We start from the raw sequence: 16,214 nt of genomic DNA, 5'->3' as shown, positions 1-16,214 counted from the left end.
CACCTGCATCAGCACCCACATCCCTGCACACCAAGCACTCACCGGCCTGCAGTGTTCACCGGCCTCACCCCCACAGCACGATGCCTGTCACTGATCTTTCTCCACATCTGCCTTTCTTGCCCCGGTCCATGCCCACCTCCATTTTCTCTCTCATGGTTCCCTTCATCTCTCTCTCTTCCTTAAACCACCCCATCCAACTTCCTCCTGTCCTCCCTTGTAGCCACCTAGCACCAAGTCAGGGAAGGACTCTTGCTGGCTCCAAGGTGAGGATTTTGGGGGGCTGGGGTGCAATGCAGTTTGTGGGGAGAGAGGGTGCCCATGCCCCACCGGCATCCTGCTCCCTGCTTGTGGGAAGCTGAGTTTGAGGAGCCTTTGTAGCTTTGGCTCCCTCGCTAGAATACTCAAATGTGCCTGGCGGGGAGAGGATGTAATCTTTACTGGTGTTTCATATCCAGCACTGGAGCTGTTTTTAAACACACATGCCACTGCTTCCCTGCCGGCTAGGATGGATTTCCTGCCATTTCGGAGCAGAGCTTCAAATCGGTTTTGTTTGCTCTTCCTCCACTGCTCCTCTTTGCTGGGCTGGCCGGGATAGCTGAGCCCCCGGCGTGCCCGGGGCACGGAGAGCGCACGGCTCGGCTCGTGGTGGATGGGCGAGCACACTGTTGGAGCAAGGAGAGAGTGGGTGTCTGAAGTATCATCTTTATGAGCGGTTTAGGGTAAAGCATTGGTAGGGGAAGATTCGGTTTAGGTATGTATTTCCCAAATGGATGGCGTGGGCGTGCAGGGCAGAGGGTGAGGCATCCACTCTGTGCAACAGTCGAGTCTGGGGTGGGAGAGCAAGACAGCCGCCCGGCCGCCCTCCCGGAGGAGGCATTTCCAAGAGCCGTAAGGCTGCCGGCTGGATTTTTAGGAGAAGGTCAAGGAGGGAAAGGCCCGCCAGCAGCCTGAAAGCCGCTCCCGAGGGACACCTGATTGCGGGGTGTTGACCCTCAGGGTAACGAGGGGATCCTGAGGAATTCCAGCCTGAGCATCTCGCAGGGGAAGGTCCTCCCCTGGGCTGTCCCGGCGGAGCATCCCCTGGCTGGAGGCTCCCGCCGGGCCAATTTCAGCGAGCCCCGGGTTCAGGCTGCCCCCGTCTCCGGTGCTCCCGAGCCGCCCCCGCTCCGCCCGGCCCCTCGCACCTGCGGCCCGGCCCGAGCCGCGCGGGGGTCGCTGCGAGGGGCCGGGCCGGGGCCGCGCGGCCGAGCCGGGGCCGGGGCGGGGGCGGCGGCGGGGGCGGTGCGGGGAGCGCGGCGCCGCCCGGCACATATAAGCGCGGCGCGCCGGGGCCCCGGCGCCGGTGTTGCTGCCGGTACCGTCCTTCCACGCCGGCTCCCTCCGGGCCGCCGCCCGCCATCCCTCCGTCCCTCCCCGCCCGCTTTGTTTTCTCGCCGTCCGCGGGCTCGGGCCCCCCCACGCCGCTGCCACCCTGAAGTTTCTGGCGGTGCTGCTGGCGGCGGGCATGCTGGCTTTCCTGGGGGCCATCATCTGCATCATCGCCAGCGTCCACCCGGCCGGTACCGCCGCGCCCGCCGCCGCTGCCGCCGACAATGACTCGGCCGCCGCCGCCCTCCTGCCCGCCGCCGACAAGGGGCTGGGAGCGCTGCACGGCCCCGCCGAGGCTCTGGCCAGCGCCGGGCCGCGCCTGCCGGGGGGGGCCGCCGCCGCCGCTCTTCAGCCGCTTCGTCTGCACGCCGCTGAGCGCCGAGTGCCCGGCCACCGGCACCGGCCCCGCCGCCGCCGCCGGCCCCGAGGAGCTGCTGGCGCTGCGCAGCGCGGCGGCCCAGCTGCGCCGCACGGCGCTGGAGCAGAAGGAGCGGATCCGCATGGACCAGGAGACCATCCGGGAGCTCACCGGCAAGCTCAGCCGCTGCGAGGGCGGCCTGCGGACCCCTCCCGCCGCCGCCCCCCCCCGCCGCCGGGCTCCGCGCCGCCCCGCGTCCCGGTACCATGGGCCACCCCCCTGCCGAGCCGCCCGCCGTGCGGGAGCTGGAGGAGGCCGTCCGCACCCTCCAGGACCGCATCGACCGGATCGAGGTGCGAGGGCTGCTCCCGGGGCTCGGGGAGGGGTGCTCCGGGGGGAGGATGCTCCCGGGGCTGGCGGGGGGATGCTCCCACACGTGCCGTTCCCCGGGCCTGCAGCCACACACACCCTGGACCAGCTCATCCCCCCTGCGAGGCTTGGGGAAGGCTGTCCTCGTCCCACTCCTCCTGGAGGTCTCAGCTCTGTTCTCTTCCCTCTGTGCAGGGTGGTCCCAAGGAGCAGGGCTGCCCTGCTTCACACACACACACCCCCACCCCGTCCGCACCCATGTAGAGCACCCCGCTTGCCTCCCAGCACCCGCCAAGGCCCCCACTGGAGCAGGCCGTCAGCTCTGAGCCAGGTCCTGCCCTTTAGCAGAAAGGCAAACCCCATCCGATGCCGTGATGCCGTCGCAGGTTTGAGTGGGACTTCTCACAAACTGAAGCGCAGTGTCACCCGCTGCAAGCCAGCACCCCTTCCCCGCACGGTTCATAGGAGCTGTGGAGAGAAGGGGGCAGCTGGAGCCGCTCGCTGTGCCCGCCTCTGTGGCATCGGGCTGTAGGTACTTGGGCTGCGGACCCCTTGTCCCCACTCTGTAGCAGCTGTGCAGTGTGTGCCCAGCAGGCTCGGCCCTGGCCCGGCTGCAAGCTAGAAGCGCTGTCGGCTCTGCCACGGTGCCTGTGATGGGGCCGATGACAGAGTATGTGTGTGTGTCCGTTTATTTGGGTTGATGTGGGCTCAGCGGTTGCACGGACCTTGGCAGACGTTGCAGGACACAGCCAGGGCAATAGTTTGGGGACATGAGAGCTGCCAGAGGGGTTGTCTGGTTTCCTTAGGGGGGATGCTCCAGATGCCCCATCTTTTCTGGGGGTTATCTTATCCCCTGAGGTCTGCTGGGGGCCAGAGCCACCTGTAAGGAGCCTCCAGCAAGTTCTCAACCTCCCATTTGGGTCCCTGTTGCCCTCTCCACTCCTCCCCAGAGTGCAGAACTGGGAGCAGGGGGTCAGGCAACACCCCATGGGGGTCCCTTTCCCCAGCTTTGCCCTTCTGCCCTCCTCACTACAGCCACATGGGTGCACTAGCAGCAGGTCACGGGTGGATAATTCAGAGCCACTAAGGTCACCGGCTCAGAAATGAGACTGGGAGAGAATTATTGTAGAGGATGGAGATGTGGGCAGGGACAGAAAGATGAGGAAAGGCAAGTAAACACACACACGGGAGGGAAAAGAGCTGGAGACCAGCTACAGAGGATGCACCTGTGAGCTGCCAGGGTAATACACACATGCACAAAAACAAACATAGAAGGATACCAGATGTGTGCAGAGAGAGGGGGACATGCAGCCCAGCTGAGCATGATGCCCAGAGCCCAATGCAGCCAAAGGGAGGGACAGAGGCACCCTGAACCCCCCCTGCAGCCCCAAACAAATGGATTCCCACAAGTGGGATAACACAACCGGGCTAAGACATGCACATGCAGACAGCAGATAGGGCTCACCCAGAAATAAAAGGGGAAAAAATAAGCCCCTGTACATGCATACCTGTGTGTGCATGAGGACCAGGCAATACTCAGTGGGACAGCACCCAAGCACATCAGTTTGAATCTTGGGGAGCATCAGTCCTTTAGCTGCTCTCTGGCCATGTTCTCCCCCTTCTCCAAGGGGCAGCATCACCCATGAGCTGCCCTGGCCCCTCTCCTGGGTTTTCTGGCAATGGCAGGAGGTTTGGAGTAGGGAATGGTGAAGCTGACAAGACCCAGAGCAGGCTCTCACGTGTGGCCAGGGAGCCTGAAGCAATGCTGGGTCAAGGCTTAGGCTCACGCACATGCTTACTGATGAGGAAGCCAAGTGGCACATTGCCAGAAATGTTTCCTTTTGCACTGCCAGTGTCTCAAGGGTACCCGGCAGGGCGGGCTGAGCCGCAGGGCGCTGTATCTCCCCTGCGAACGGAGGAAATAGGGCAGCTTGTCGCAGGTGGGCTGGACTTTGGCTGACCTGGCTCCAGGCGGCTCTAACATATCACCTGGGATGGCCTGGTGAGAGCCACAGCCCAGCCAGCCGAGCCCTAGTGTCACACCGTGGCTGTGCGGTGATGGTTGCCTGTGGCCTCCCTCCCCGGCTTGCTTTGCTTTTTGCACTCTGGGGGGTACCTGTGCCTCTCCATCCTGCATAGCTCCATCCATTGGCCCCAGGAACCTTCCTGGGGTACCACATGGCATGGTGGGCACCCCCAGCCCCTGCAGCTCTCCTAAAGGGTGGCAGTGATCACCCCGAAAGGTGACCTGGTTGGGGACAGTCCCAGGGTGGCCACCGGTGTGCCAGAGGCTCTGCAAAACCCAGAGGGAGGAAAGGAGAGAAAATGCTGGTGAAGCCCAGGGTGACCTAGTCTTGGGAGAGGGATGACACAAAGTGCTGTGGGCCCCCTCCCCAGGAAGGCTGGGTCCCAGGGCATCTCCCAGCAGATCTGCCAGCAGGGGTTACCGCGGGAGGCTCTGGAGCCGGGATTGCGGGGAGGGGGCTGGTGGAAGATGGCTGATCTAATCCAATGATGTGCCAAAAACCCTATTAAATCATTTCATTCTTAATTTTGGTGGTGTGGCGGCAGGGTTTCCCAGGGAAGGGGGACACAGGGAGGGCCCCCACAGGCTCACTCTTTGTGCCCTGCCATTTCGGTGGGGACAGGCTAGTGCTGGCACAGCATTCACACCGGGGTACCTTCCCTCACCTCCTCCTAGCCCCCTCAAGGCATCACTCGTCCTCCCCTTGTGTGCAGCAGCCTGGCTGGGCTTTCTCCTCCCAGTTTTGAAGGGTCTACCCTGGCTCTCTACACATACATCTGTACACTTGGGTGCATCTTGGTGAGCAGAGCCCGGGCCCCCAGGTACTCCTTTTCCATACTTTCAATTACTGCTGCAAATGGAAATGGAGCAGTTTTGGAGCAGGGGGGGAATCACCTGGGCTGTGCCAGGTTGCACATGCCCCGCTTCTCCCCGTCATCCCTTGGAAGGGAGCGGAGCGGGAGAGGGGACAGCCCAACAGGCTTTATGGGGACCTGGTCCCAGCTGAATCTAACAGCCTGTTGGCTCCTTAGCCGGCGTGCGGCTGTGCCGTTGTGACTGGCGACCCAGCTTCTGGCAGGAAACCTGCAGGTATGAGCATGGGAGTGGGAGCAAGCTGGTTGTCTCCCTCACACCTCCATCTCCGGCAGAGCAGGGATGGAGAGCCCCAAACTGTGACAGCCCTGGGCTGCTAATAACATCTGAGGGGGACGGAATCAGCAGCGAGCTCTTCTCTCGCGAGGAAGAGGAGGGAAAGGCTGATGCATGCCTGCTCATCCCCTGCCCTGGGCAGTCCTTCTGGGGGTTTAATGACCCCCAAAGCTCCTGCCTGGATCCAAAAGTGTCTGAAAAACCCCGGTGTGGTAGGTGTGCCATCCTGTGGCAGTGGCCATGGGAGAGCTGTGGGCAAGCTGGGACGATTTGAGGTTCCAGGAAAGGAAATGGGAATGCTATGTGCACGTGCTCAGCTCAGCATCACGATCTGTGGGATGTGCTGGGGCATCAACGTGTGGTCCTGGCCACCCCATCTGAGCAGCTAAGGTGGGCACTTGCGTGCTGATGGCTGAGGGGGAGCATCGGGGCCCAGATTTGCTGGTGCATTAGTAAATGAGGCTCTGATCTCCTTGCATAAATCAAAGTGCATTTGCCGACTGAGGGCTACAGCCTGAGTGAGCACATGCTGACGTGGCTGCCCCGGCCCTGCAGCCCCCTGCCCCCGCCTCCCCCTTTCCGCTCCCTTCCCCCACCGCCCCACCCGCTGACATTTAATGTGATTAATATTACCTGGCATCTTTCAATCTTTTTTTTTGGTGGCTGTGGTGGCCAAAAATCATTGAGCGAGCCTCCCCCGCACCCACTGCCCACTCCCCTGCTGCCTGCACGGCAGCAGATGGGAAGCCGGGTGCCTGCTGAACAACCGGGGAGAAGGCGCTTCCCCTCCTCTCCCCTCCCCAAAGGTCACTGGTAGACAGCAGCTGCACATCTAGCAATAATTTTGCAAATAATTTGATTTGGGAGAAAGATACTCGAGTGGCAGCTCAGAGATGCGGAGGATGGTTAAGGGATGCAGCCCATCCCAGCACTGGGAGGATCACCTAGCACATCCCAGCTACATGGGTGTGTATGGGGAGGTCTGGTCTCCTGCCAGCCGTGGTCTGGCTCCTGGGGTGGGGATGGTGTCTGCTGGGACAATGAGGTGGCCCTCAAACTGCTGGAGGAGGGTATCAGCTGCATCCCTCGCAAGGAGGAACATGGAGCTGGCAGTGGTTCAGCCGACCACATGGGTCCAACTATCAGTGGCCTGGCTGCTGGGCTGGAAGGGCCAGGGAGAGCTGGAGAGAGAGATGGAGGGGGAAAAAGGAAGAACTGACCAAAAGGGGAAAGAGCATGTATGTGTGTGGAGGGGAGCAACCAGAGGAGATGCTTCGAAGCCAGAGAAATGAAAAAGCCATAGGGAAAAAAGTTACAGAGGGAAGAAAATAGCAGCAGGGAGAAAAGCAGGAGGAAGGAGAGGAAAAAAACCGCTCAGTCACTACTAAATAATGTAGTGCAGGCTATCAGGGGCTAGCGAGAGCGACAAAAGCTCCCAGCCTTTTCTTTTTTCGTCATTAACAGATGGAGCCGTGCATGAAAGCAGGGACGTAGGCTCCAAACCCGCAGCTCGAGCAATCAAAGCGTGCGGCAGACAGAAGCAAAGCGTGCCAGCCTCCACCACAGCCAGGCAGCCTGATGGGATGAGAAAAGCTCTCGGAGCCTGCAGGATGCAGACAAAGAGGCAAAGGCGACCCTATCCTACCTGCACTGCCCCCTGCCAACACAGCCAGCTCTGCTTGGATGTGAGCATGGGCAGCCCCGGGTGGGAATTATCCCTGCTGGGAGAGTGAGAGTTAACCTTTCCACTCACCTTTCCTTCCTGCCATCCCTGCCCTGCCTTTCAGCCAGCTGCACCAGTGGGTCTCCAAGACCCACTCCCCCAAAAGTGCTCAAGCCCCTTCCCCGTTGGCTAAGCCCTCCCTGTTTTACAGAGACCAAAGGTAGGATGCCCTTTGCCAGGTGCTTTTCCCTTCCCAGAGAGGTTTTGTTCTCAGCGAGAGCATCCTCAGCGCCACCGGAGCAAGCTGGCAGCAAGAGATGGTGTTTGATGAGGGCTGGCAGGTGTCCCCTGTGCCACCTCACTTTCCTTGCTGAGTTTTGGTTGTCCACATCGATTTTCCTCATGTAACCTGTGGGTTTGCCCCAGCAGACCCCACTGGAGGCTCTTTCAGACCCTAGAGCATCGCAGCCTCCCTCTTATTTGCAGCCTGAGTGTGTCGCTGCCCAGTGCGGGGCTGTTTGTGCTCACACTAACACCATCTCACTTTCCCTCTCCCTGCTAGCTTCTCCCTGCTGTTCCCATCTGCCAAGGCTGGATACTGCCTGGCCGAACCCAGCTTTCCTCCAGCCTTCTTCTCTCCCCTGTGGTTCATGATGGATAGCAAAGATAGGTGGTGACATCGGTGGGCTTTCTCCCCTTCACCTTTGTATGCATGATCATCAGGTCCTGTCCATCCTGGAAAAATGGGATATAGAGAAGAAGAAAAAGTTGTAAGCCACAACCACAGATGAGCATGGTCACCTCCTCCAGGCCAGCTCCGAGGCTGGGAGGAGGCTTATCCTGATCAGCAGGGATGGCATCACCCCATGTCCCACCAGCATAAGCTGTGTGAATGTCCAGGGCTGAAGCAGCTGTGCAGACCCCCCTCGGTGCTGGAGCAGCCATGGTAAGCCCTGCCTTGGCCTTCGGTCTGGCAGAGGCTAAGGCAGGTTCACCATGGCCACTCTGGTACCTTCAGGAAGGTCTGGCAGCATGGAGGAGGTGGTCACCATCTTTCCAAGCTCATGGCAAAGAGCCTAACATCCCAAGGATATGGGGAAGGGAGAGGGCTTTTATTTCTGGAGAAACCCCAGAAGCATGGCAAAGGGCCACCTGCTCGCTTCCAGCTGGGATGGGATCTGGGATCTTTGCAGGATGCTGTAGCAGCTGGAAGCATCTTCATGAGGTGCTGGGGTTTGGATCAGCCAAGAAAAGAGTTTTGGTCTGTGTTTTAACCCTGATGGGACAAGACATGCTTGATGTCCCCAGGTGATGGGTCATGTCTCGAGGACCAGAGACATGACACCCTGGCCACTGGCCCCACTTCTCCGTGGCATCCTGATGGCCTGGGAAAGGCTGGCTTATGGAGAGCTACCTGGCCGACCTGGCATGTGTGCACACACCCCCGCACACCGGCTGAGCTGGGCTAAGAGGATTAAAGCCCCGTTACGTGATGTTAATGCACCGGCACAGCCTCACCAGCAGTGGGGAGGGGAGCTCCAAGCTCCTTTCCACATTGTTCCCACCTTGTGCGAGGCTGCCTGCAGGAGCAGAGCCAAGAGATGACCCAAGTGCTCCTGCGTCCCATCACTGCTCTGTCTCTGAAGTGGCAGAAAGTCATTAAGAACAACCAAGCTTCATTTTGCAGTAACAAACTCAGGGGAGGCTCTGAGAGGGGAGAGTCAAAGTCACATGGAGGCTCTTGGAGATATGGGGTTGTGGTTGAAGCACTCCCACAAGTGGTAGCGCAAGCTGGACGTGTCCTTATTTAACCTCTTACAGTGACACTGTGCTGATTTTTCTCTTTTCTCCCTCCTTTCCCTTTCGTCATGCCTGCTGCTGAGTGCAGCAGGAGCTGCCACCCCGCACCAACGGCTCGGCACCCACTGCCCCAGCGCTCACTCGTGATGCCCTCCACACCAAGATGGAGCAGCTGGAGGAGCAGCTCCTCTCCAAGATCCTGACTTTGCAGAAGGAGCGCCAGGCTGCCAGCACTGACCGCAGCCAGCAGCAGCATGACATCGAGAAGGAACTGAATTCTCTCCAGAACCGGGTGACAGAGCTGGAGCACGGTGAGTCCTGCCCAGTGGAGATGGAGGTGGTGCAGGGGGTCCCTACCCCCAGGTGCATCTCCAGGAGAGCCCCAGGACAGGATGCCCTCATCCCAATGATGGGTGCTGACCCTCCTCTCTCCTCCCCATCCTTGGCATGTAGGACCACCAGGCTACAGCCCTCCCGATGCCTTCAAGGTGACCATCCCAGTGCAGAATAACTACATGTATGCCCGCATGAAGAAGAGCCTGCCTGAGCTCTACGCCTTCACCATCTGCATGTGGCTGAAGTCCAAGGCCCTGGCAGGGCTTGGCACCCCTTTCTCCTACTCTGTCCCAAGCCAAGCCAATGAGATCGTGCTGCTGGAGTGGGGCAGCAACCCCCTGGAGCTGCTCATCAATGACAAGGTTAGCCCAGCCACAGGAGGGGCAAGAGGCAAGCCCCTGCCCTCATCTCCCCTGCTTCAGCCCCCCATGGAAATGATGCTCCTGGGGGTACTGATGTAGGGGAGCTGGGAGGAAGGGATTGAGAGGGAAGGGGGAGGCAGGAGGATGGGGAGGATGGCCCGTTGTGGTGGGGTTTGAGAGGGAGAAGCAGCACATTGGGATGTCTGTAGAATTTGGGGTGCCACTGCTTTGGGGGCGCACTTCTTGCTCTGCGAGGGGCTGGAGAGACACTGGGGTCCCCCAGCATTTGCACCGAGTGCCGGGCTCTTGCTCTTCTTTCCAAGGTTGCCCAGCTGCCACTGAGCCTGAAGGACAAGGCCTGGCACCATGTCTGTGTGGCATGGACCACCCGGGATGGCAAGTGGTCAGCGTACCAGGACGGTGAGCAGCGAGGTGCTGGTGAGAACCTGGCCTCTTGGCATGCCATCAAGCCCCAGGGTGTCGTCATCCTGGGCCAGGAGCAGGTAAGTGCCAGCACAACACTGAGAGCTGCTAGTTTGCATCGCTCTGTCATGAAGCCAGCTGGGGAGCAGGGGGCAGCCCCCAAATGGGGCAAGGGCTGGGGGTGGCATTGGCAGGACCATTCAGCATGGCGCATTGGCATCTTGGGCAAGGGGCAATCCTTGCTCATCCCACCTCTGGGCAGGCCACGTACACTCACTGTCTTTTCCTCTTCCCTCTCCCTGTCCCTCTGTCCTCCATTTGCTCCCCGCCTTGTCATCTTGCATCTCCTCCATGCATCCATCCCCTCCAATCCTTGCCATTGGGCATCTTGCTCTGCTTCTCCCGATACATCTCCCTCTCCTCTTGCCCACTGGATGCATGTTCCTTCTCCTGTCCCCATCCCTGTTCCATCACCTCTCTTGCTCTTTGCCAGGACACGCTGGGTGGCCGCTTTGATGCCACCCAGGCCTTCGTGGGGGAGCTGGCGCAGTTCGGTGTGTGGGACCACATGCTGGCACCAGCAGAGATCCTGGGCTTGGCCAACTGCACCTCCCACCTCCAAGGCAACGTGATCCAGTGGGACGACCAGGCGGTGGAGGTCTTTGGGGGTGCCAGCAAGGGGGACTTCGCTGCCTGTGAGGAAGGGCGGAAGGCATGAGCAGCCCCTCACCCGCTCTGCAGCGCCAAGGAGCCCAGTGGCAGCCCCGAAGCAGGGAGCCCCCTTCTCCCCTCCCAGACTACCAAGCCTCATCAGGGCGATGCTCAAGCCCCCCACGCTGGTGTCCTGGGAGGGAGGGGTTCCCCTGGCATCCTCCTTCTTGTCCCCACGCTGGTGGCGCGGCTTGTCCCCCGTCCTGGCATGCCTTCCCCTGGGTGTTACCCTGCGACGCTTCTGTTTCAGGAGGACACCACCATACCCACAGGTGTCTCTGGTACAGCGAGGGTCCCCACTTTGTCAGCCCCAATGAGTGGGAAGGAGACCTCCGTCTGCCCCAAGCACGGTCCAGCCTTAGCGGGATGCCAGCGTGTGCCCCTCCCCCTCCTCTCCCAAGCACATCCCCTTTCCCCGTTTATTTCTAGTGCCCCACTATCTGGTTTTGTGAGTCTGTACTCCAAATGAGCCCAAAGACTCGGCTGGGAGCATCTTCCCCTCTGGCCCCATTCCTTCTTCTCCTGTCACCCTGGTTTTCCAAGCACAGCCCCGAGGAGGCTGAGGGAAGATGGCAGAGGGTTGGCGAGACAGTGCTCACCCTCCCTGTGCCCCTTCCCCTGCCTCTACTGCCTGTTTGGGCAGGACTGCCTGAGGGGAGCCAGGCTTTCAAGGCAGAGGCAAGCAGAGCAAGCCCTCCCCTCCCAAGCTGGGGGGGTCAGTTGGCCACCAAGGGAATGGGGAGAAGGGGCAAAGCATCTCCTCCATCCCTGGCTGAGGGGGAAAGAGTGCAGCACTGCCGTTAAAGGGAACAAAATCAAGCAAAAAAAAAAAAAAAGGAGACGGAGGATGATGGTGGCCAGAGGAGCCTTGCTGCCCATCCCTGGCCTTTTGCGTGCTGGGTTGGGCTGCTGCCCTTGCCTCCACCTGGCTCCCCTGCTTTGAGCTGCTCCTGGCCAAGGACAGGGCTGCTGCCAGCCTTGGAACTGGAGGGGTGATGGAGTGGGCTAGTATTTTCCCCATGGAGTGCCTGAGAATACACCGTTTCCATGCCGCATGGTCACCGATGTCTCAATACATGTGTGTGTGCACACGTGTATGTGTCCAGGGGGGAGAGGGTTATTTCGGGGATTTCATGGTTGCTCAGCACAGTGTCCAGCTTCCAGTGCTCCCCTGCGACCCCAAGTCCTACTTCGTGCTTTCAGCAACAGCTGCTCCTGCACCGGGGGGAGGTGAAGCAGGCAGAGGGGACAGCCCTGCCACCCGCATCACCCCCCCGCAGGGTCCCCGCCGGCAGTGGGGCAGCTCAGCCCACTGCGGGGGGATGCGTGGGGGCAGGGCGCAGCCCTCGTGCCAAGTGGGAAACACTGTGACCTTCATGCACCCCGCCGAGTTGTCCCCTCTTCCTTGCTCGCTCACGCGCTTTCTCTAATGCACGTTTGTGAAAGGAGCCCCTGATGCGCACCCATGTTGGGGCATTTCTTTTGTAAAGTTGATCGTGAACAATAAACGTGACATTTTCTGTTCAAGCTTCCTGTGGGGTGCGAGGTCACTGCAGGGATGGAGGGGACCAGCCAGCCCAAGCCGAGGTGTCCTTCCCCGGGATGCTTAGGGTGGCATCCCTGGAGGGAGGTGGACAGGCCCGCAGCTGCATAGCTGGCATTACAGAAATATCATCGCGAGAGGCTGGGTATCATTGCCCTGGGGGGGTCATGGTGGTGTCACAGTCACAGTTTGGGCACTTCTCATCTGCCCTGTGGTGGAGCAGCATGGGGTACAGGCTGCTGCTGCGGGGCTGGGGGAAGCAACTCCCCATGGAAGAAGAACCCCCATCCCGACAACAGGGAAGCAAAACCCAGGAGAAAACCACAGCCTCCAAGTCAGACTGTGATGGCAAGGAGCTCATGCCCAGTCTAAGTCTATACCAGTAATGAGTTCCTGACCTAGCTAGGCACAAGCTGCTTCACCCTTGGCACGGCTGTTGGAGCCACCTATTCTAGAGCAAGTGTGGCCAGGTCTGCACAATGCTTTTGCCCCTCAGTGAGTCCTGGCCCTCCTAGGAAAGATATAACCTCACCAATATTTGGGGAAAATAGAGCATAAAGCCAGAAGACTCAGTTTACCCCAGGGCCCTGCCATTGCTGGTGTGCCAGTAGGGTCTCCTTACTGAGTCAGAACCATCCCCCCAGCTCCCACTTCTCCTTCTGGAGGGTACTTAATGCTGTAAAACAAAGTCTGGAGCTCTCATCTTCAGCCCATCTCTTCAAAGTTGAGGGTTTTTTTGAAGAAGACATTAACTCTGAGTACGTACTTCAGCTGGAGCATATGCTCAAGGGCTTTGCTGAGCTGGAGGCTCACCCCCACATCACTAACAGGAGGCGGTTCAACAGGTGACCTCTGCCTGCATGCCCAAACAGCAGCAGCATAATTAGGAAAGACAGCACTTTTTAGAGGAGGAAATAAATGTCCAAAACCATTTCTGGGGTCACAAACTTAGGAGGAGGTGAAATAGGGGCAAGACTGGTTCAGAAGACCCTCCTATTAAAACTCCAGGAGCCCTGCAAGGGTTTTTTTGGGTCCGCTGGCCAACGCAGAAGACATGCAGGAGGATAAACAAGGATGGAAACAGTCTAGCCGCTGATGTAGGCTATTGGCATAAAACCAGTCTCCTCCGGAGTCTGGAAACACAGCCCACACCAAAACCTGTGTAAACCCCTCAGAAAAAGCAGAACCAAAGGGGACGCCAGGAGACGCTCAAGCAGGGACTTCTGTGCTGCCCTCTGGCTCCCCACCAGATGATGCTGGTGTGATCCCAATCCCAGCTGTGTCCCCAGGACGCCTGGATCTGTCATGTCTGGGATGAGAGAAAGAGGGGAGCCCGGTGGCACAGCTTCTGCAGGGTAACCTCCTCTCCCCACAGAGGTTCACAGCCAGCTGGGCAGACCAGGAGGGATGCAAGAAAAATTGATGTAATTTATCTGGACATTTTAAAAGCTTACAGTAAACACCTCCGTATAAAGCTCTTCAGGAACCGAAGGTATTACGGAGAGATTGGAACCTGGTTAGGAGACGGAAGATCAAGAGTAGGAATAAATATTTGATTTCCATCCTGCACTGACTCTGTGGGGGAAGCAGTGGCTGCTTCTCACCCATCTGGGGAGAAGAGCAAGACGGGACCATTTATTTTTGGTAAGCCAAGCCTTGCAAGAGCTGCAAACCTGCGACAGGGCTTAAAAGGTGGAGACAACAAATCAATGGCATTGCTGGCTGGAAGACGCAATTACAATAACTTAAACATATTGCTTGCTTCTAAATTAACCAGGAGCACTCAGGAGAAGTCCTGCGCCTCTCTAAGGGCAGCTGGCTGGAAAACAACACATCACATGAATAACAGAGGAGGAACAACAAAGTTACTATTGGGGGTGTAAAGAAGGAACTTTTTAACAACCGCCCAGAGACGGTTCTGTGGTCTGGGTAGGTCTGCTCAGCTGGGATGCTGTGTTGTGTCCGGATACCTCAGATGGGGTGGGAAAGAAACGGAGGACACCCAAGAGGTGGGCAAAGCAGAGGCAGGGGACACATGGCGGTTCAGCGGGGGCTGGCACCAGAGGAGATGGCGGGGGAAACAGGTGGATGCAATGGATACCACCGGCATGCTCTCTATCTCCCCACCAAAGGGCTGTTAACACGCTTTGAGGGGAGGAACGGGACTACCATTTCCCTTCCTAACCTCCAGGACTCACCGCTGCTTTCTGCAGGCCAAGGACTTAGCCAGACTCAACCACCCTGCCCTGGAAGGGCTTTGGCCTGCAGTGGCGATAACCAGGTCAAACATGGGAATGGGAAACCTTCAGGTCTGATGGCTACTAATTATCAGGTTTGAAAAGAAAATGCTGCAGTTCCTGAACTCCTTCAGCCGTTGCCTGGCTTTCCAGAGGGCACCATCAGCCATGTAGGCTCTGCCTCCCTGGGCACATGGGCATCCCTGGGACCCCCGCCTCGGAGTGGGCTTCGGGGAGCTCTTGTGCTCCCTGACACCTGCAGCCTCAGCTTTGGGCTCACAAGTCACAGGTCCCTGTGTCAACCTCCCAGTCCCCTCAAACAAGGTCAAGCCAGCCCATACTTTGTTGCCAGGAGGTGACACTTTCAAAGACCCCATTACCTGCACTGCCCTAGCAATGGGGGGCTGCCTTAATTGCCTTCTTGTGCTCCTCCATCCTGTCGGGAGCCTCCTGCACTCCCTCCCGGAGCCAGGAAGGCTCATTAAGACTCGTGCAGCGCCTTGCACGGGGAATACGCTGTGCTTCCAGAGCATCTGGTGCAGGAACGGCCCCCGCATGGCTGCTAATGCTTCAGCAGCAGACCTTACCAGAGGTAGCAGCTGTTACTAGAAGTAGTAGCTATAGGACCACACATGGGGCGCTGGCTTGTCCAGCAGACCAGGGGATCCACCTGTCTCAAAACAGGTTGCTTCTCCTCTGGAGCAGAGGGCTGGGCTGCTGGGTCTGCACACCAGTGTCCTCATCCCTGCCTTCCCTCAGCTCAACGCAAGACATTGGGGCTCTGATGCCAGTGAAATACGGCATCAGCATCCTCATGGGACCTCCTGAGCACGTCTGCCTCCAGAGACCTGCAACCATCTTATGCACCCTGGTACAGCTGTAGGGCGGACCTCAGTGTGTCCCATGTCCCCAGCCCGGGCCCTCTGGTACTACCCAAGGCTGTGTAGAGCAGTGCCCAGCCTCCAGGTTGCAGCTGAGAGGCAGGACAGCAATCTCTAGCCCCCTGCTTTATTGCAGAGAGGACATGGGGCACAGCAGGGCCTGTGCCCATGGGGATGATAGGGAGGTCCCAAAACCTGACCAGAAGCAGCCACGAAAAGAGAGAGTCTGTGGGTGCCCTCCACCTGATGAAAAGTCAGCCTGCTGTCCAGTCTCTTCCTACCATTAATGACTGAGCTAAAAAAAAGGTGGGGCAGTGTATATATATATAATGTGTATATGTATATACATATATATACATATTGCAGACAGCAGCTACATTTCTGTTTCTCAGCTAAGGAGTACTACACAATCTAACGTCAGGTGGCAAATGGCACTTCTTTTTTTTAATGCACTTCACCGTGGCTGCCAAAGGCAAAGGGCTGGAAGAGTTTTCATCTGCGATTAGTGGCAAATAAGAAAGGACCACCCAGAGCAGAGCAATGGTCAGAGGTCCCTACAGATCCAGAGAGGTGAATCAGGCCCTTGCTCTGAATTTACCTTCACCTACAGATGGGCACATGGTTGCTCAGTATGGAAACTAAAGATGGGGTGACATGAAGCCAGCCACGTATCTGCCATTTGTACTATCAGCTAAGGGACCAGTACATTACCTGTGTCAGCCTAACAAGGCTTTGAACAGTTTGCAGCGTTGTAGAGAGGCAGCCTGCAGAAACCCCGCACTTGAGGGTCTAGAAATTAACAGCTCGCATTTTGCTAAGCCACAGCAGATGGAGACAGGCCAGTAGGATGCTCCCCTTTGTCAAGAGGCTTCTCTACCTTGCAGCCCTGCTGTATAACCCACCACATTCACAAAGAACACAGCAACATGGTGTTCCTATCTTTGGACCCTCTACAGTTTTGGGTTTGGCCATTTTCCCTTAGCTTTTC

The 16,214-nt window shown here is 58.4% G+C and overlaps 1 protein-coding gene across 1 annotated transcript; it reads left to right on the top strand.

Annotated features, from left to right (window-relative positions):
• The first annotated feature begins 1,256 nt into the window (after window positions 1-1,256).
• NPTXR (neuronal pentraxin receptor) lies at window positions 1,257-12,092 on the top strand. Its single transcript, XM_040595364.1, is given in 7 exon segments — window positions 1,257-1,705; window positions 1,707-1,954; window positions 1,956-2,079; window positions 8,822-9,044; window positions 9,187-9,431; window positions 9,755-9,934; window positions 10,348-12,092. Coding segments are annotated over 7 exon segments (1,446 nt in total). The 5' UTR covers window positions 1,257-1,504; the 3' UTR covers window positions 10,573-12,092.
• The last annotated feature ends 4,122 nt before the right edge of the window (window positions 12,093-16,214 follow it).

Source organism: Falco naumanni, chromosome 5, assembly GCF_017639655.2.
Source record: "Falco naumanni isolate bFalNau1 chromosome 5, bFalNau1.pat, whole genome shotgun sequence".
Lineage (NCBI taxonomy): Eukaryota > Metazoa > Chordata > Aves > Falconiformes > Falconidae > Falco > Falco naumanni.
Note: the sequence above shows the minus strand (reverse complement) of the source record. Positions and strands in the feature narration are given on the sequence as shown.